At 34.6% G+C, this 21,084-nt stretch overlaps 2 protein-coding genes and 1 long non-coding RNA gene across 13 annotated transcripts; 2 read left to right on the forward strand and 1 right to left on the reverse strand.

The window, feature by feature from the left end:
- Positions 1-1,473: 1,473 nt before the first annotated feature.
- LOC26526760 (glutamate receptor ionotropic, kainate 2) lies at positions 1,474-3,335 on the forward strand. Of its 2 annotated transcripts, XR_003408220.1 has the most exons (4): positions 1,474-1,647; positions 1,702-1,863; positions 1,919-2,152; positions 3,171-3,335. XR_003408220.1 is itself a non-coding variant. In XM_026983499.1 (3 exons), the coding sequence occupies exons 1-3, from the start codon at positions 1,576-1,578 to the stop codon at positions 2,170-2,172; spliced, it is 492 nt and encodes a 163-aa protein (XP_026839300.1). In that variant the 5' UTR covers positions 1,474-1,575; the 3' UTR covers positions 2,173-2,257. The 2 variants fall into 2 exon arrangements, 1 of the variants encoding a protein (XP_026839300.1); XM_026983499.1 differs by lacking the exon at positions 3,171-3,335 and having other exon boundaries at positions 1,474-1,651; positions 1,919-2,257.
- A 1,748-nt stretch (positions 3,336-5,083) lies between these two features.
- Positions 5,084-6,232, reverse strand: LOC113564668. Its single transcript, XR_003408226.1, has 2 exons — positions 5,497-6,232; positions 5,084-5,330 (listed from the first exon to the last, which is right to left on the reverse strand). It is a non-coding gene; the product is annotated as an uncharacterized LOC113564668 (long non-coding RNA).
- A 1,924-nt stretch (positions 6,233-8,156) lies between these two features.
- LOC6555852 (glutamate receptor ionotropic, kainate 1) lies at positions 8,157-21,048 on the forward strand. Of its 10 annotated transcripts, XM_026983492.1 has the most exons (14): positions 8,157-8,342; positions 8,393-8,554; positions 8,610-8,843; positions 9,877-10,043; positions 14,096-14,332; positions 14,402-14,554; positions 16,962-17,165; positions 17,223-17,426; positions 17,488-17,592; positions 17,658-18,113; positions 18,172-18,373; positions 18,662-18,850; positions 19,912-20,321; positions 20,551-20,590. In XM_026983492.1, exons 1-13 carry the CDS (start codon positions 8,267-8,269, stop codon positions 19,920-19,922), a joined length of 2,400 nt encoding a protein of 799 aa, XP_026839293.1. In that variant the 5' UTR covers positions 8,157-8,266; the 3' UTR covers positions 19,923-20,321; positions 20,551-20,590. The 10 variants fall into 10 exon arrangements, with proteins under 10 accessions (XP_026839293.1, XP_026839290.1, XP_026839291.1 ...); XM_026983489.1 differs by lacking the exon at positions 19,912-20,321 and having other exon boundaries at positions 20,551-21,048; XM_026983490.1 differs by lacking the exon at positions 19,912-20,321 and having other exon boundaries at positions 17,488-17,586; positions 17,652-18,113; positions 20,551-21,048.
- The last annotated feature ends 36 nt before the right edge of the window (positions 21,049-21,084 follow it).

The following is a 21,084-nucleotide window of genomic DNA, read 5'->3' on the forward strand; positions in this document are numbered from 1 at the left end:
TTATGACCATAGAAGTTCCCATAAACTTAGTATCCCCATTTAAATATACATATATAATTCAGAAAGGGATTAACAATTTTGAATTGTAGTTTTTGATTTGTGGTAAAAGGTGGTTTTGAAAGCAAAAAGGTGGATGAAACGACACCTCACAAAGCAGCCTGCATTTTCTATAACTTTTATTACACTTTCACCTGTTTTTTTTTCACTGGGGCCCTTACAAAATAGTCGCAGTTGTCAGATTTACTAAAATTCTAAAAACCGTTAAGGTATTTGGTGTTTGAGCCGTTGCATTAGTTTTCCTAGAAGGTAACGAAATAAAAAAGAAATAAAATCGTCGAGTGAGACATTGATTTAAAATCTTGACGTGATCTCGGTATTTGCTGCGCTAATAATATGCCAGACTCTGAAAATACTAACTATTCCATCTTATGAGAAGAAAGGACGATTAGGTAGTGTTTGGATTTCTTCTTCTATTTATATTTCAATAATGTTGCCATTGATATTTTTTATTAGTCTTTCTATTCATTTGGCAAAAATCCGCCGACAAGCACCCAAGACCTTTTTTTTCATTTTTTTTTTATTTTTTTATTTTATTTTTTTATTTTATTTTTTTTTCACAATTTCTACTGATATTCCAGAAAAGTAAAAATTTTTCGTTCCCACTTTCACCAGCTGAGTAACCGATATCTGTCTGGGAACTCGATTATAGCATTCTATCTTGTTTTTAATTTGCCTTAATTTATTTATATTATGAATAACATTTAAATTCAATTATATAAATATAAAATCCCAGTTGATTTCATCCCTAACATCCTCAACATAACAAATATTAGTTCTTTGTTATCAAATATATATTACATAAATTTACCCTAAATAATCACTCTTTGTAAGTTTTACTTGTAGTTGTTAATAAAATTAATCAATTTCCTGAAATATTAATGAAACAAATTCGGAAATACTTAAAGTTTTCTAATATGTTGGCACTGAATCAAATTCGCGGTTTTGAAGGGCCTTCGCTCCGTCCATTATGTTTAGTTAGTCTTTTCATGTTCCGTTGCGCATCTCAAATGTAAAGTTTCTTTTGATACCTCTGCGCTCGTGGTACATATGTACATACATCTATAGCAATCGGATATTAATGAAAATAAAATGCATTTTGTTGAAATATCAACACTTATTCCTTAAAATGCTTCAATAAATAATCATGTCATAATCTTCGCCTTACATTTTTAAGATAAAGATCGTGTAGTGGTTGGTAAGTAAATGTAAACGCGTATTTCACATTCAATTTCGTTAGAAAAGTTTTTAAAGTGTAATGAGAAAATAAAAATGTAATACCACTTTCAAAAATATATATTCGCAGAGCAATACGAATATATTTCACTTCTATGAAATTTTGTTTTATTAATATAATGACAATATATATTTGAAAAATATAATGACAATGGTATTTTACAGTCGTGACATTCTTTTTTCTTGATCCCGTTCTATACTTTTGTGTGGCTTCTTCATTACCTGCTGTTTTCCAAAACATTAAGCCAGTCGTTTCTTTTGTGCCTAAGGGGTTGAACCGTAATGTTTATAGCAAACGGCTTATTACTGCTTCAATTTATTTCATACGCTTCGGGAGTTCCACCCTTAGTCAGAGTTGGTAAAACACCTAGAAATGAGTCCAAATCAGTCTTCTAATATTTTTTTAAGGCGCTATATTTTCAAACCATCCTGGAATGTATAACTCGGAAATGGCGTTTAGATACGCTATTCATAGGCTTAATATGGACAAAAGCCTTTTGCCTGAGACTACCGTTGATTACTATATTGAATATGTAAATCGATTTGACTCTTTCGAGACAGTTCAAAAGGGTGAGATTGTTATGTCATTGGGAAATATTTAAATACAACGTAACCTGTATTCTAGTGTGCAAACTTATACGAGTTGGTGTTCAAGCTATTTTTAGTCCAACTGACTCTGTTTTGGCGACCCATATAAATTCAGTATGCGATGCCCTGGACATCCCAAACATTGGTCGGTCTGCCCATGACTTTTCTATTAACGTCTATCCATCGCAGAAATATGTAAATTATGCCTTTAATGACGTAATACAGTATTTAAATTGGACACGCTTTGGAATCTTGCATGAAAAAGAAAATGGTAGGTCACCAATGTTATAATCTAATACTAATACACGAGCGCGTAGACTATTTACTGCCAAGAAAAATGCACTAAAGTGGTTCCAATAAAGTTTTTTTAAATCAATCAAATTTGCCAAACACTCCTGGAGTTGTCGACATCATTCCTATGGCTTTGAAGCCTTTTGCGACCATCAAAAAACCGACTCCAGAACAGAACTCTTGGACAACTCCAGAACGGCACGTGTTTCATCAAGCAACGTCACCAAATCTTCATTTTCGAACTTTTTCAGATGTCTAGGGCGTTCCTTGTCTTTCAAGTCAAAATTTGCACTTTTTAATTTCTGCGCAACCCACTTTCTGCATGTTTGCTCACCGAGATCACATTTCCCGTATACCTCCACTGGTTTGTGCAAGTTTGTATCATAGTGTTACTTCGCCCATTAACCCCGATTCTATTATTTGTCTTTTCATTTTTATACCCGTTACTCGTATAGTAAAAGGAGTAAGTAAGAGGTAAAAGGAAGCTTCTCCGACCCTATAAGGTTTTTTTAATCAGGATCAATAGGATCGATCTGGTTATGTCCGTCCGTATGAACATTGAGATCTCAGGAACTATAGATGGAAAACAGCTGAGATAAGCCATGCAGATTCCAGAGACATAGCCACAGCGCAAGTTTGCCACGGCCACTCCAACGCCCACAAACCGCCCAGAACTGCCTCGCCCACTCCAAAAATTTGTTATATTTTTTAATTTTTTTTTATATATCATCTAAATTTCTATAGATTTGCCTAACAAGTTTTTGCACTTCCAATGTAGCGCCCACAAGCCGCGCAAGACTGTCACGGCCACACTTATGAAAAAATTATATATATTTTTTTAATTTTTCCCCAATTTCTACCGATGACCCGGAAAATGTTAGTATTTCTCCTTCCGATGCCACTAGCTGAGTAACTGGTATCTGATGATCAAGAAAGACGACTAGCTTTCTATCCTACTAATACATAAATACATAAAATATATAAATAACTTGTTACAGGAATATTAAACTTGCATCAGCTATCTCGGTCATTTCATGGAGAAGTTCATATGCGACAGGTTTCTCGAGGGTCCTATTTATCCGCATTGAACGAATTTAAAGGAAAGGAAATACATAATATTATTATCGATACAAACTCGAACGGTATTTCCATTTTGTTAAAAAATGTATAATTTTTTTTTTTTGGTAACGTTGCAGTTTCGGGCGGTTTGTGGGCGGTAGAGTGGGCGTGGCAAAAAGTTTTTCGGCAAATCAATACAAATTTACAAGACTAATAAAAAACTAAAAAAATAACATTTAAAAAACGTGGGCGTTTGTAGGCGTTAGAGTGGGCGTGGCAACATTTAGAAATTAACTTGCGCTGCGTCTATGTCTCTGGAAACTGCACGCTTAATTCAACATTCTAGCCTTTGTAGTTCCTGAGATCGAGGCGTTCATACGGACAGACGGACGGACAGACGGACATGGCCAGATCGACTCGGCTATTGATCCTGATCAAGAATATACACAAACCCAAAAGCTTCAAATGATATAAAACTAAGTATGTATGGAAAGCAAGACCACGTTGTGGGGAATACAAAAGTGGATCGACTGATAGACGAATGGACTTAGAATTTTGTATGCCTGCACATTTATTTTTCTTCATCGTTCATAGATATAAACTTGTAAATGTAAGGTTTAAATTTTACCAATATTTTGAATATTGAGCCAGTATTGTTGTGCTTGGAAATAATTTTCATTAATAGATATGTCTGTTTAGTAAAAGTAAGTGATTCGAATTGAACATTAGTCCGATGTTATAAGATGAGAGGGGCTTCAATATACAAAAATTAAATACGCAATAATAACTCGTACGTTTGAATTGTGTATATACTTACAGCTGCGGTCAAAATAGTCTCGGTCAAGCAAACAGTTATTTCTCATTATTTTCTCCATTTCTTCACTTAGAGAGAGGTTAGGTCCTTGCTTCTGAGGACAGTCAAGGATTCTGCCTTTCGGGCTTGCTCCATCGCAAAAAAAATCTTGTAACTTAAATGCAAGTTTTGAGACAATTTTAATACAAGACGACTCAAAAATAATAGCGTAATTTCAAAAAGCCCAACAAAAGTGTTTTCACTCAAGAGAACTCTAGTATTGGCCCTTGGAGCAGTCCCTATTTTGGCCCTTGCGGTCCATTAAGGCCAAAATAACCCAAGAAAATATTTATATTTGGAAACTTTACCGTAAATATTGGACTATTATATAATATCACCCTTTACATTTTTTAAGATTTTCTTTTTTAATTAAGCTTTTTTTTATTGTTACTACCTTACATTAGTTGAGTTGCATTGATATTAAAAAAAAAAATTATAAACGTTTTTGGCTTCCACGAAAATCACTATAAACACTACTATTAATTTGATTGCAGCTGTAGGTATATGCTTATACATTATTCACTTTGATCAATAGTTTATACATAGTATTGGTGGTATATTCCTAAAAATGATCACTATTGTAGAGATATCTAGATATCTAGAGATATCCGGCCGTCTGTATAAACAGGCGAGTTAATATAGCCATGTCTGTCTGCCCGAACGTCCGTTTCAACACATGCTGGTCTAGTATCTCAGTTTTAAAGTCTACTGCACTTAGTATACGTCGGAGCTGGTCGAATCAGACCACATACATATGTTATATGGCTGCCATAGGAATAACGGACAAATAATGAAACCAACTATGTACATACTCGTATATACGTACCTTCGTGTTTCTACCCTAAATTTCCATTCACAAACTTTTCACGAGTGTATCATTTCACCACCTAGCATAAATCTCGAGCGCCTAATCACCGTTTAATTTGTATAAAAACTAGCGATGATTTTAACATTGGCGTGTCCTAGGGAAGCATTGCTGAGAAAAAAACCCAGAAAAAAGAGCGCAAAATCATCTTTTTTTACTGCTGCTTGTGCACATTTTAACGAACAAATCATCATATTATTCATAGCTCTTTCACCAAATTTTAAACACTAGGTCCCCGCTCATTTTTGAAGAGTCTGAAATATCCATCGCTTTTTCATAACTTTTAGTACATATATAATTTCGGAGTTTTCAGCGTCTTCTCCTACGGGTTTTGGTCCATAGTCCCATAAGCGTTGAAAAATAGTCCCATGTTCAATTAACCTTAAAATAAAAAATATTAGTATTAAATCTATTAAAACAATTTATCTTAAATGATCTCTTATGTGAGTTGTATTTGTTGCTTTTATAAAATGAATCCATTACCTGGAATAATTGATGAATTAAATTTGAAAATAAATAAAAATTAAATTTAAAATAATTTTCTTACTATTTTCTTTGAAACTGGCACTCAATTAAAATCGCGTTTGCTTCTCACAAAATTGATGAATTAAATTTGAAGATAATTAAAAATTTAATTTAAAATAATTTTCTTACTATTTTCTTCGAAACTGGCACTCAATAAAAATCGCGTTTGCTTCTCACAAAAATCAAATCGCAAGTGATTTCGCGAAAAAGGGCGAAAAAATGTGCCTTTTAGAAAAGGAATGCGTTAGTCTATTTCTTTCTCTTAGTATTATTTTCCTTTTGCTCGTTCACTATGTACCTATGTACCTATGTATGTACATACATATGTGCATAATTTGTCTCTGCATGTCACAAATTCATAGTTTCTTATGATGCTTATGCGCTCGCCGAATGAGAGCGTCGGCTTAGCAGTCGGCAAGAATTTGATGAATTTCCTTCAAAAATCATCACCTATTTATTAAAAATGACATTGTCATTGAATTTTCATCAGCCTAAATTATTTAGAGAGTGATCGCGCGCGAGAGAGTCGGGAGATCGTCGACTTTGCAGCCGAAGCAGTTGGCTCTGCTGGCGTATCCGATGATTTTGTTATGTTTTCCAGTAGCGATGAATTGTGGAACTGAAGTGTAGTTCACATTCTTATTCAGTATGTACCAATGTTAGTTTGATCAAAAACGGACGACTATATCATCTATGATGCACATGTATCTGTCATAGAAAAGTCGGAAATGACGTTACGCGGGTCGAACGCGTAAATTTTATATAGTGTGGTTTTGTGTGATATTAAAAGTATTTCGAGAGATTAATAATTTGTAATGTAATTGTAATTTGTAATAATGTAAATAGAGGAAACTTTATGACCATAGAAGTTCCCATAAACTTAGTATCCCCATTTAAATATACATATATAATTCAAAAAGGGATTAACAATTTTGAATTGTAGTTTTTGATTTGTGGTATTGAAAGCAAAAAGGTGGATGAAACGACACCTCACAAAGCAGCCTGCATTTTCTATAACTTTTGTTACACTTTCACCTGTTTTTTTTTCACTGGGGCCCTTACAAAATAGTCGCAGTTGTCAGATTTACTAAAGTTCTAAAAACCGTTAAGGTATTTGGTGTTTGAGCCGTTGCATTAGTGTTCCTAGAAGGTAACGAAATAACGTTACGATGTTGCCAGCTCTAAAAAAAAAATAAATAAAATCGTCGAGTGAGACATTGATTTAAAATCTTGACGCGATCTCGGTATTTGCTGCGCTAATAATATGCCAGACTCTGAAAATACTAACTATTCCATCTTATGAGAAGAAAGGACGATTAGGTAGTGTTTAGATTTCTTCTTCTATTCATATTCTTTCATCGGTGAATCATAACCAAGTACATATTTGTATGAAAACTAGCGGTGATTTTAACATTGTCCTAGCAATTCATCGCTTAGACAAACCATCACAAAAACTGCACAAAATAATCACTGTTAGTCACGGTTCATGCACATTATTTAATTTCGAAGAGGGAGAAATTTCAATCTCTTTTTCAAGATTTAACTAGGTTTTCCTTCCAATTTTGGCAACATTCAGTAATTAATAATCGTAGAGAAAAAAGTTTTATAAACATATAATATATCATAATAATATTTAAACTTTATATCATATAAAGTTACAAATATTTTCTTGATCAGTCCACAAACGCATCACAAGTTATTTAAATTATGTTGCCGTTGATATTTTTTATTAGTCTTTCTATCCATTTGGCAAAAATCCGCCGACAAGCACCCAAGACCTTTTATTTCATTTTTTTTTTCATTTATTTTTTTATTTTTTTTTTTCACAATTTCTACTGATATTCCAGAAAAGTAAAAATTTTTCGTTCCCACTTTCACCAGCTGAGTAACCGATATCTGTCTGGGAACTCGATTATAGCATTCTAACTTGTTTTTAATTTGCCTTAATTTATTTATATTATGAATAACATTTAAATTCAATTATATAAATATAAAATCCCAGTTGATTTCATCCCTAACATCCTCAACATAACAAATATTAGTTCTTTGTTATCAAATATATATTACATAAATTTCCCTAAATAATCACTCTTTGTAAGTTTTACTTGTAGTTGTTAATAAAATTAATCAATTTCCTGAAATATTAATGAAACAAATTCGGAAATACTTAAAATTTTCTAATATGTTGGCACTGAATCAAATTCGCGGTTTTGAAGGGCCTTCGCTCCGTCCATTATGTTTAGTTAGTCTTTTCATGTTCCGTTGCGCATCTCAAATGTAAAGTTTCTTTTGATACCTCTGCGCTCGTGGTACATATGTACATACATCTGTAGCAATCGGATATTAATGAAAATAAAATGCATTTTGTTGAAATATCAACACTTATTCCTTAAAATGCTTCAATAAATAATCATGTCATAATCTTCGCCTTACATTTTTAAGATAAAGATCGTGTAGTGGTTGGTAAGTAAATGTAAACGCGTATTTCACATTCAATTTCGTTAGAAAAGTTTTTAAAGTGTAATGAGAAAATAAAAATGTAATACCACTTTCAAAAATATATATTCGCAGAGCAATACGAATATATTTCATTTCTATGAAATTTTGTTTTATTAATATAATGACAATATATATTTGAAAAATATAATGACAATGGTATTTTACAGTCGTGACATTCTTTTTTCTTGATCCCGTTCTATACTTTTGTGTGGCTTCTTCATTACCTGCTGTTTTCCAAAACAGACATCATTTTAAGCCAGTCGTTTCTTTCGTGCCTAAGGGGTTGAACCGTAATGTTTATAGCAAACGGCTTATTACTGCTTCAATTTATTTCATACGCTTCGGGAGTTCCACCCTTAGTGAGAGTTGGTAAAACACCTAGAAATGAGTCCAAATCAGTCTTCTAATATTTTTTTAAGGCGCTATATTTTCAAACCATCCTGGAATGTATAACTCGGAAATGGCGTTTAGATACGCTATTCATAGGCTTAATATGGACAAAAGCCTTTTGCCTGAGACTACCGTTGATTACTATATTGAATATGTAAATCGATTTGACTCTTTCGAGACAGTTCAAAAGGGTGAGATTGTTATGTCATTGGGAAATATTTAAATACAACGTAACCTGTATTCTAGTGTGCAAACTTATACGAGTTGGTGTTCAAGCTATTTTTAGTCCAACTGACTCTGTTTTGGCGACCCATATAAATTCAGTATGCGATGCCCTGGACATCCCAAACATTGGTCGGTCTGCCCATGACTTTTCTATTAACGTCTATCCATCGCAGAAATATGTAAATTATGCCTTTAATGACGTAATACAGTATTTAAATTGGACACGCTTTGGAATCTTGCATGAAAAAGAAAATGGTAGGTCACCAATGTTATAATCTAATACTAATACACGAGCGCGTAGACTATTTACTGCCAAGAAAAATGCACTAAAGTGGTTCCAATAAAGTTTTTTTAAATCAATCAAATTTGCCAAACACTCCTGGAGTTGTCGACATCATTCCTATGGCTTTGAGGCCTTTTGCGACCATCAAAAAACCGACTCCAGAACAGAACTCTTGGACAACTCCAGAACGGCACGTGTTTCATCAAGCAACGTCACCAAATCTTCATTTTCGAACTTTTTCAGATGTCTAGGGCGTTCCTTGTCTTTCAAGTCAAAATTTGCACTTTTTAATTTCTGCGCAACCCACTTTCTGCATGTTTGCTCACCGAGATCACATTTCCCGTATACCTCCACTGGTTTGTGCAAGTTTGTATCATAGTGTTACTTCGCCCAGTCTAACCCCGATTCTATTATTTGTCTTTTCATTTTTATACCCGTTACTCGTATAGTAAAAGGAGTAAGTAAGAGGTAAAAAGAAGCTTCTCCGACCCTATAAGGTTTTTTTAATCAGGATCAATAGGATCGATCTGGTTATGTCCGTCCGTATGAACATTGAGATCTCAGGAACTATAGATGGAAAACAGCTGAGATAAGCCATGCAGATTCCAGAGACATAGCCACAGCGCAAGTTTGCCACGGCCACTCCAACGCCCACAAACCGCCCAGAACTGCCTCGCCCACTCCAAAAATTTGTTATATTTTTTAATTTTTTTTTTATATATCATCTAAATTTCTATAGATTTGCCTAACAAGTTTTTGCACTTCCAATGTAGCGCCCACAAGCCGCGCAAGACTGTCACGGCCACACTTATGAAAAAATTATATATATTTTTTTAATTTTTCCCCAATTTCTACCGATGACCCGGAAAATGTTAGTATTTCTCCTTCCGATGCCACTAGCTGAGTAACGGGTATCTGATGATCAAGAAAGACGACTAGCTTTCTATCCTACTATAAGTAAATATAAAAAAGTAATACATAAAATATATAAAAAACTTGTTACAGGAATATTAAACTTGCATCAGCTATCTCGGTCATTTCATGGAGAAGTTCATATGCGACAGGTTTCTCGAGGGTCCTATTTATCCGCATTGAACGAATTTAAAGGAAAGGAAATACATAATATTATTATCGATACAAACTCGAACGGTATTTCCATTTTGTTAAAAAATGTAAGTATCATTTTTATTTTTTGGTAACGTGGGCTTTGCAGTTTTGGGCGGTTTGTGGGCGGTAGAGTCGGCGTGGCAAAAAGTTTTTCGGCAAATCAATACAAATCTACAAGACTAATAAAAAACTAAAAAATAACATTTAAAAAACGTGGGCGTTTGTAGGCGTTAGAGTGGGCGTGGCAACATTTAGAAATTAACTTGCGCTGCGTCTATGTCTCTGGAAGCTGCATGCTTAATTCAACATTCTAGCCTTTGTAGTTCCTGAGATCGAGGCGTTCATACGGACAGACAGACATGGCCAGATCGACTCAGCTATTGATCCTGATCAAGAATATATATTTATGTGGTCGAAAACGTTTCCTTCTGCCTGTTACATACTTTTCGACGAATCCAGTATACCCTTTTACTCTACTAGTAACTGGTATGAAATAATTTTTCGATATTTGGCCAAAAAATTAAGATAGAAAAAATTTTATATAGTCTTCTAAGTATATAGTATTCGATGGACATGGCCAGATTATCAACAACACTAGTTTGACCATCGCGAAAGAGGACTCCAATTTTATAAGCACACTTTTTACGTTATTATTTTATTGTTAAAAGTCATGCTACAAAAAGTCTATACGGATTTAGTTGAAACAGAAATTGTTAGATCCGTTTTATAGGAAAACTGGCAAAAAGTCTCAAAATGTTAAAATAATTACTTTTAAGGTTAAAATAATTATAGTTACCATAGAATTATTTATTGTACAGAGAACTTAAAAATATCTTTTCAAAAATCGATATGTGTATATGTTTGCATAGCAGAATTCTTTGGCTTAATGGTGCAACTTAGCTTTTTATTGTGGTTTTCCGTTAAACTGTCGTGCTTTTCTAAAGAATTGAAGAATTCGCATCAAACTTTCCCATTGCAATTAGCTTTGGCCGGAGAACTTCGAATTTATTACTTAATATTGTTCTCGTGATAACGAGATATTAGCATGCAGTTCCGTTTTGCTACATCAACACTTTTGCAACTAGTTCCAGTCGTTATGCTGGGACGATCCCAGCAGATCTAAAATTTTTAAAAAAGAAAAAACAGCATTTGTGACTACAGAGGGTCAGTACGAGTTTCTGGCCATCCCATTTGGTCTAAAAAATGCGTCGTCTATTTTTCAACGTGCCATTGTTCAAGCTTTGGGGGACTTAGCCTATTCCTATGCAGTTGTTTACATAGACGATGTGCTAGTAGTTGCGAATACAAAGGAGGAAGCATGTGAGAGGTTGAATACAGTGTTTAAAGCGTTGTCTCGTTCAATATAAAAAATTGTAATTTTCTTTGTACAGGAATAGAATACCTAGGATTCTACATCAAGGGCGGAGAAATTAAACCAAATCCTCGTAAGATAGAAGCCCTTTCTGTTTTATCTCAGTCAACCTCGGCAACGCAGTTAAGGCAGTTTATAGGTCTGGCATCGTACTTCAGACAATTCGTTCCACGATTTTCAGAGAAGATGAAGCCACTGTATCAGTTAACGTCTAAGCTGAATGCTTTTACTTGGAAGGAGGAACACGAGAAGATACGGCAGGATATTATCAAAGTGCTTACATGTGACCCTGTACTGATCATATTCGACCCCGAGCTTCCAATTGAATTGCAACTGATGCCAGTGCAGATGGCTATGGCGCAATGCTTATGCATAAAATAGAAGGGAAACACAGAGTAGTCGAATACTATAGCAAATGCACGTCAATATCAGAAGCCAAATATCACTCGTATGAATTAGAGACGCTAGCTGTCTATAATGCAGTAAGACATTTTAGACATTATTTGCACGCTAGAAAATTTGTTGTGTATACTGATTGCAATTCATTGAAAGCTAGTCGTACAAAGGCCGAGTTGACACCAAGAGTACACCGCTGGTGGGCGTACTTACAGGTATTTGACTTTAGTGTAGAGTATCGCAAGGGCAGCCAAATGGCTCACGTGGATTCCCACGTATTCCCACAGTTTCAAATGCCAAGCAAAGTAGATGAAGTTCGTGTTCATCTGGCGACAATAATAGATAATTGGCTATTAGCCGAACAGCAACAATTGGCTCAATTGAATAATGAAGATATGGAGGCAAATATCGATAAAACATGAGGTTCGAACTGGATACAAAATACAGCGTAATGGCAATACTCGTTGCCTACCAGTAATCCCTAAAGCGTTTAGGTGGTCCGTTATTAATCACGTACACGATGCTGTAATGCACTTGGGGTTGCAGAAAACTTTAGACAAAGTCTACGAGAATTATTGGTTTGAGCACATGTCCAAATATGTAAGAAAATTTGTGGAAAATTGCAAATTGTCCAAGCCTTCATCAGGCAAAATGTAAATTGAAATGCACCCAATTCCCAAGATTGACATACCGTCTCATACCGTACACGTAGATATAAGTGGGAAGCTTAGTGGAAAGAACGATCTAAAGGAATATATCATAGTTCACTTAGATGCGTTCACTAAGATTGTTCACTTGTATCATACTCTACATCTAGACTCGGAAAATTGTATTAAAGCTGTGTCAAGTATGTCTTTCTTTGGAGTTCCCAGTTGTATTATAGCGGATCAAGGCAGAAGTTTTGCCAACAAGTTCCGTGAGTTTTGTGCAACAAACAGGACTGAGTTGCACTTAATATCTACAGGTGCCAGTAGAGCAAATGGGCAGGTTGAAAGGGTGATGAGCACTCTTAAGACTATGCTTACTGCTGTGGAAACGAGTCAGCGATCATGGCAAGATGCGTTGGCAGAAATCCAACTAGCCATGAATTGCACCACAAATCGAGTCACTAAGGCAAGTGCTTTGGAACTGCTGATAGGAAGAGAAACTAGGCCTTTTGCCAGTCGATGTGGAAGAAAGTGTAGTCGATAAAGAACAGATGACGGCACAAGCCAAAAAAAAAACATGCAAAAGAATGCACAGTACGATAAACAAAGGTTTGATAAAAACAAAGCAAAAGTAGTTTGGTATAAGGTAGGTGATCATGTGTTACTGAAAAGCGAGGAGCGGCATCAAACGAAGCTTGACCCCAAATTTAAGGGCCCATTTCAGGTAATTAATGTACTAGATGGTGATCGAATGTAATGTAATGGTGAATTCCAAGAGGGAGAAGAGTTGAAAGATGTCACTAGTGATTGTGCAGCTGTGTCCCAAGAGGGGAAAGATTTGATAAACGGCACGAGTGAAATGGCGTGTGTTCAAAAAGAGTAATGACCGCACTATAACAGCTATCTCGCAGGGACGTGAAGTGTTATGACGGGGGTCAAGAGATTGGGTGTGAGAGAAGACACGCCAATGTTGATATGCGAAATTAAAGTTATGGAAAACTTAACTAAAGTTAACTTTAAGTTAATCTGAATAGTTTGAAGTTTTGATGCGTAGATTATAGATGTCTCTATAATTAAGTTTGTAAAAGAAAAATCAATCATGAGATGAATTGTCAATTAATGTTTGTGTAAGCGGCTCTATAAGTTAATAAATGGAATTAATTGGAATTAAGTTGATGAAATTGTGTGATTTGGACTTGAATGGTGGACAAGAATCACGAGGACGTGTGATAGGCCAGGAAGGCCGTGTCGGAGCGCGTCTCCTGGAATTTTGGGAATCGTTTCCATGATTTCACAATCTGATGAAATTGTAGCATTGTGGTGAAATTCTGAGAAGCAGCTGAGTGAGATCCGATCTGGTTGTCATAAATAGTGTGTTAGAGAGGGATGACAATAAGAAGTAGTGAACGCCAGTGTTCTGTATAGACCGAATAGAATATGAGGAAGATTGGAGAAAAAGGAGAAATCACCTCAGTGAAGTTTGACTGGTGGAATAGATCGGAACTGCACTAAAATTATAAAACTTACAAATAAAATGAATAAGACTCCCCTAATGCCGACACATATGTATATTCTTGATCAGTATCGACAGCTAAGATAAGATCGTCTCTATATTAAAGTAGTAATTGTTGTGTTTTTCAACTTTGCATGTAACACTCTTTAAACTCATCTGTTATTATCTTTTTTATAAAAAAAACTATAGATATTACAGCAGCAAATGAATGAATACAAGTATCATTATTTGTTTACAAGCTTTGACTTGGAAGCTTACGATCTGGAAGATTTTAAATATAATTTTGTGAACATAACATCGTTTCGATTGGTCGACACTGGGGATGTTGGGGTGAAGCAGATTTTGAAGGATATCGGATTCTACAGTCACCATATGTTAAAAAAACCTTTTTTTAATCTACATGTTCAAAAATCAACTATTCTTGAGGTAAGCTTAATAGAAATAGAAATGTCGCGGAAAGTACACTATTTTAAAAGCGTTTCAACAAATCTTTAGTCAGAGCCAGCCCTAATGTTCGATTCGGTGTACGTGTTCGCGATTGGATTGCAGACATTGGAGCAATCGCACTCTTTAACCTTTTCAAATATAAGCTGTGACGAGGAAATTCCATGGAACGGGGGCCTTAGTCTTATTAACTACTTAAATGCAGTGAGTTTGATTACAATTAAGTAGCGAAACAGGAAACAACATTTCATCAACATCAACAACATTTTATCAACAAAATTTTTCAGATCTGAGTGAGTGATTACCTCTACGAGGTAAAGTGTAAAAGTAAAATAATTTTGCAAACTTGTCGAAGTATTAAAATTTCGTTTCTCCATATTACCTACAATTTCAAATGATTCCAGTACCAAAAAAGATAGAATGCTATAATCGAGTTCCCCAACTATCAGATACCTGTTACTCAGCTAGTGGAAGTGCTAACAAGAAATTTCAAAATTTTTGGAATTTCGGTAGAAATTGAGGAAACAATAATAAAACGAAAAATAACTTTAAAAACGTTTAAAAGTGTGGGCGTGAGAGTTTTGTGCGGTTTGTAAGCGTGGAAAAAAGTTTTTTGGCAAATCTATAGAAATTTACAAGATATATTCAAAAATAATAAATATGAAGACATTTTTCAAAATTGTGATCGTGACAGATTTGGGCGGTTTGTGGGCGTAGAAGAATACCCTAATTCTAGTATACCCTTTTACTCTACGAGTATAATATCATTATAATACGAGTATAATAATAATATTTCAAACTTACCATTTAACATTTCGTGTTCGCTTTACTGAATTGAGTTCACGCTTAGAAAATCGGACAGCGACCAACAACAAATTTGTTGGAATGTAAAAAATGTAATAGAGAACGCTGTAAGCTTCTCGATAATCAGATAATTAATCGCGCATCGCAAGTTTATTGCTAACACGCCCACATTTTTGAAATATCGTTTTGCCACGCCCAATCTACCGCCTACAAACAGACCAAAAATGTCACGCCCACATTTTTGAAATTTTTTTTTTCATTAGCCGTGTCGTTCTGGCTATGTCTTTCTTTCCGTCCGCAAAATCGTCCAGACCTCGGGAACTTTAAATGCTAGGTAAGTTTAGGTAAGCAGATTCAATAAGACCTCATAGGGTATATATATTCTTGACCGGTATTAACAGTCGTGTCGATATACTTAGTTCCTCCTTTCTGAAGCTATTAGTACGAAACTTTCCCAAAATGCTATTTTCTATTGCAGACACTATTAAAGTCGGATCGTGCAGGATAAGCTATCATGAAGCTGCTTAGGAATAATCGAAAAAAAATGAAAACAAAAACCTTTATTATTGTTGATCATAACGTGTTCGAATTTGGTAGATAACAGCTTTTTGATTTCGGGCGTAAATTGATTAAAATTAGACGACGATATGACCAGTCGTTGTACTTGTAGATAGTAAAAAGAAAATCTTAGAATTGAGTAGGTTAATCAAATTTAAAAATGAAAATATATAATTTATCAATTATTATATTTTTCACATTTATTTGTAGGGAATCTTTTCAATTTAATTAATATAAACTAATTTCACCTTTGCGCATTTATATTGAACTTTTATTTCGGTTCTATATCTTTGTATTGCTATTCGTTCCCTTAAATCTCATAACAAATCTCGTATTTAAACAAATTTTAAATATAGAAAGTGATGGCTATAGCTTATCTTTATACATAAATGTCGCGTGCGATTCTGATTTGTCCAAAGATTTTGCCAATAGGCAAAAAAAAAATGTATGCAAACAAATATTTTGGCACTACATTATTATGCCAGTTATTCTTACAGTACTAGACTAAACATAATTTGTTGAATTACTCAGCCTGGCTGAGTAATGGGTATCCAATAGTCGAGAAAATCGACTATAGCGTTACTCTACTTAGAAATACATTTGTTTGATAATAAGCAGCGGTTTTGTAATTTTGTTTTTTCGATTGTAGAGTTAGTTGCGGGCAAGACAGTAAGATGTATATAATAACGAGTTCGCGGTAGCAAGTTTTGAAAAAAATATAAGTTTTTATTTCAAGATAATAATACAACTTTGAATCGGAGTCAATTCACGTCTTAATGGTATAGTGGATGAATTAGAACTAAATCTGGAGTGTGAGTTGAACGCTTAGCAAACCCTTGGTCGACTTTGTTTATATGAGCTTGAAGGCTCTCCTCTTTATTCAAATGGGTTGCGCTCTTTAAGAGAGTTGCGCATGGAAAATTACCAGGATTTGTGCTGCGTAAGCTATTTGGTTGCTTAGTGGGAATAACGAATTTCGGCATCGGCGGATGTTTATGTCTATGAATCAATTGTTTATGTTAACGCGGCTGAAATTGTTATTGTCGCCAAGAGCTTGGGATCTGACTTATGGTTGGGGTGAATGGATTGGGTGGGTGTGGTCAAGGGGTACATATGTACTGTGCGTGTGTGGTGTGTGTGTGTGACAAAGTGTTATACTATGGTACATATGCTACTATATAATTATTTTTATTTAAATTTCTCTAAAATATATTTTTATGATTGTTACTCAATTGTTATACTTTTCAAGGTTGAATGGAAAGGTCTGACAGGTCCCATTCAGTTTAAGGATGGCCAGCGAGTACAGTTCAAGTTGGACTTAATTAAATTGAAGCAACATTCCATTGTAAAAGTCGGGGAATGGACCCCTCATGGGCATCTAAATATAACAGAACCATCAATGTTTTTCGATGCTGGTTCCATGAATGTGACACTTGTAGTGATAACAATTCTGGTCTGTGAAGACGACGAATATAAAATATTTAAAAGTAATTGTAAAGATTACTTCCAGGAAACTCCATATGTAATGATGCATTACGGCAAAAATTTTACGGGCAACGAGCGATTTTATGGTTTTTGCGTAGATATATTGGAAACCATTTCTCGGGAAGTTGGGTTTGATTATATACTGGATCTGGTACCGGATAGAAAGTATGGGGCCAAGGACCCCGAAACTGGGCAATGGAACGGAATGGTCGCACAGCTGATGAAATATGTAAGTTGGTTCCAATTTGTTTTTCTCTTTTAGTGACAATAACACTTATGAATATACTTAGAAGGCGGACCTGGCCGTTGGATCTATGACTATAACGTATGCAAGAGAAAGCGTTATTGATTTCACTAAACCATTTATGAACTTGGGGATAAGTATTTTATTTAAGGTTTGCATATAGTTTATTTTAGTTAGGAAATTGATGGTAATGATAATACCCTTTTCTTGTTTAAGGTCCCAGCATCAGAGCCAACGAGATTATTTTCTTTTATGAATCCATTAGCGATAGAAATCTGGTTATATGTACTAATTGCATATTTCCTTGTATCTATTTGCATATATGTTGTTGGAAAACTTTCGCCTCTCGAGTGGAAGTGCATTCACCCCTGCGATCTAGACAATATTTCTATTGGCAACCAGTTCTCCCTAACTGACAGTTTTTGGTTTACTATAGAAACTCTTATGCAACAGTCAACTGATATTTATCCACGAGCAATGTCGACCCGAATAATAAGCAGTATTTGGGGTTTCTTTTCGCTTATTATTGTTGCATCTTATACCGCAAATCTAGCAGCTTTTTTAACCACGGAGCGTATGATTAACCCTATCGAGAACGCAGATGATTTGGCTTCTCAAACTGAGATATCTTATGGCACTCTAGATAGCGGATCTACAATGACATTTTTTAGGGTATGTAACTAGTATATCGACAAATCTTCATTGGTGACTAAATGCATCTATTAAGTAGGACTCCATGATAGAAACATACAAAAAAATTTGGAGAAGCATGGATAACAAAAAACCATCGGCATTTACCACTACTTATGAGGATGGTATTAAGCGAGTAAATCAGGGTAAATATGCGTTCTTGATGGAATCCACAATGCTTGATTACATCGTTCAGCGGGATTGTAATTTGACGCAAATCGGAGGACTTTTAGATACAAAAGGTATGATTGATTTTGTGTGTTGTTTTAAGGTAGATATGTGTATGTATAATCGTCGCACTATCCAATTTGCGAAACAATAGAAAACGTAAAAGAAATCTGAACAATTCCGTTGCTAAAGATAAAGTTAAAAAATGTTGATGATAATTAAAAAAACCTAAATATTTAAATAATATATTTTTATTTTAAAAAGTATTTTTGTAAACTTATCGAGGTTGTAAATAGTTTCCCACTCTGACACCAAAAGTAAATATTCATTTAAACGTATATTTCCATTTATCACTTCTATAGGGTATGGTATCGCTACACCAAAAGGATCGCCTTGGCGAGATAAAATTTCATTGGCTATACTTGAGCTTCAAGAAAGGGGTGACATTCAAATGTTGTATGATAAATGGTGGAAAAACACTGATGAAACATGTACTCGCAAAAATACAAGCAAACAATCAAAAGCGAATGCACTTGGTCTGGAGAGCATAGGTACGCTTTCATAATCTAATATTAAATTATAATTATAAAAAATGATTATTTTAAGGTAAATGTCCACTTGTTAATGATTTTTTTTAATGATTTGCTTACTACTTCAACTTCAAAATTATAGATATAGATAGCGAAAGGTCTACAATAACAATATATCTAAAAAACCGTTATGGCTGGTGGATTTGAAACCGCCAACTCGAAAATTCATTTTTGAAGCGTACTTTGCGTTGACTTTACAGGAAAACAAGATAGAACGCTATAGTATATTTCCTTGGCTATCAGATACCCGTTACTTAGCTAGTGGAAGTGCGATTTCACCATTTTCTGGAACATGGTAGAAATGGGGCAAAAAAATAATAAAATGAAAAAAATGTAAAATTTTGTAAAAAGTAAAATTTTGTAAAAACTTTGATAGAAGTTTTCAAGACTAATAAAATGAAAAAATATCTAAACTGCATGTGGCAAACTTGGACGGTTTGTGGACATTAGAGTGGGCATAACAACCTCATTTAACAAACTTGTGCTGCGTCTATGTCTCTATAATCGGCATGCCTAATCTCTTGTTTCTCGTGTATTCGCGTTTCCGACTATATAAAGTATATTTATTCTTGATCAGGATCAATAGCCGAGTCGATCAGGGCATGCCGTATGTCCGTTTGTCCGTATGAACGTCGAGATCTCAGGAACTATACAAGCTAGAAAGTTCATATTACACAAGCAAGTGCCGAAGATTTTTTTGATATTTTTGAATTTTATTATTAGTCTTTTAAATTTCTATTAATTTGCCTAAAAACTTTTTGCCACACCCACTCTAGCGCCCACAAACCGTCAAAATCTGTCACTCCCAAACATTTACTCTACGAGTAACGGGTATAAAAGTTAATGCGATCGAAAATGTTTTCCCCACTTTGCACTCTACTTACTAAACTACATGATTTGAAATGGGGTTTCCGTTTTTGAAACCCATATAAACGGTGTGTCCCAAAACTAACCGAACTTTTTGGATATAAAATAAAATACACATTATATTATCTTTGAAAGTTATTATTTATTCAAAATAGGTTCCATTTGACTCAACACAACGTTTGGAGCGATCAACCAGTCATTTATAGAAATGTTCTTCAGTACCTCGGTTACGGCTGCTTGAATGGCTGGGATATCATCATAAAATGCTCCCATCTTGGTTTTCGGTTTTGGAAATAAAAATAGTCACATGGTGATAGATAAGGCGAATACGGAGGATGGTCGATGAGAGAAATCCCTTTTTCATTAAAAATTTGTTAACTTTTTTGGTCTTGTGAGGTGGTGCATTATCGTGCAATAAAAACAGCTGTTTTCCTGTTGGATATTCTGGTCTAACACGACCGACTATTTTCCACAAACGATGTAAAACGCCTAAGTAGTATTCTCCATTAACAGTTTGACCTTCTGGAACTAATTCCTGTGGACAATACCCTTCGAATCATAAAAGGTAATCAACCATAAGCACACATTTGAACCATTAGCACTTTTAGATCTGTCATCCGACTTACGTGAAGTTAGGTGCGTTTGAAAGAGGATGAATGTATCTTTTTATTGTTGCACATTTTCAATAGATGGCGCTGTATGTTGTAATTTTTTGGGACACACCGTGTATATATGCCTTTAAACAAATCTATATTTAATAATTTATCATAATGTTTATAATTTGTAATACACAGGCGGCGTATTTGTGGTGCTAATAACTGGAATTATTGCGGCTGCGATTGTTGCTTTCTTTGAATTTTGGTTTAAATTTCGATACCACCATAAAGCTACACCAACTCAATCGGTTGTTAATAATATATCTACTAAAGGTGAGATTCTCGAAAGCGAAAACACATATTTACAACCTGACCGTTGCTTCTGGATCGAAATTTATGAGGAACTCCGCTATGCGTCATGCTGTATGAACAAGCAAAAGAGGCCTGCACTAAGTCGAACTTGTAGCGAATGTACGATTCCGAAAGGCCAACGAATTGATAATACTATTTCCTAGTATTATTGATTTCATTTATGTGTTTGAGTTTTCAATTTTAGACAATAAAAAATAAGGTTTTCTTTCATTAAGAACACATACTTTGAAAACATTAAATGAGTAAATACCCAACTAAATTGTAATATATTAAGCTTTGTTAATAAAATTTAGGATTCAGATACGTTATAAAAAAAAATATTATTAAAATATAAATGCAATATATACATATTTAAACTTG

Source organism: Drosophila erecta, unplaced genomic scaffold, assembly GCF_003286155.1.
Source record: "Drosophila erecta strain 14021-0224.00,06,07 unplaced genomic scaffold, DereRS2 tig00000294-arrow-arrow-pilon, whole genome shotgun sequence".
Lineage (NCBI taxonomy): Eukaryota > Metazoa > Arthropoda > Insecta > Diptera > Drosophilidae > Drosophila > Drosophila erecta.

Bases quoted from the DNA above. Each gene is read 5' to 3' on its own strand.
- LOC6555852 (XM_026983489.1), top strand. From the start codon at position 8,267: ATGTTTATAGCAAACGGCTTATTACTGCTTCAATTTATTTCATACGCT. The intron at 8,844-9,876 runs GTAGGTCACCAA...AACTTGTTACAG, and splicing joins CTTGCATGAAAAAGAAAATG to GAATATTAAACTTGCATCAG. The intron at 17,593-17,657 runs GTTTGCATATAG...TTCTTGTTTAAG, and splicing joins GGATAAGTATTTTATTTAAG to GTCCCAGCATCAGAGCCAAC.
- LOC26526760 (XM_026983499.1), top strand. From the start codon at position 1,576: ATGTTTATAGCAAACGGCTTATTACTGCTTCAATTTATTTCATACGCT. The intron at 1,652-1,701 runs GTAAAACACCTA...TATTTTTTTAAG, and splicing joins TCCACCCTTAGTCAGAGTTG to GCGCTATATTTTCAAACCAT. The intron at 1,864-1,918 runs GTGAGATTGTTA...CCTGTATTCTAG, and splicing joins TTTCGAGACAGTTCAAAAGG to TGTGCAAACTTATACGAGTT.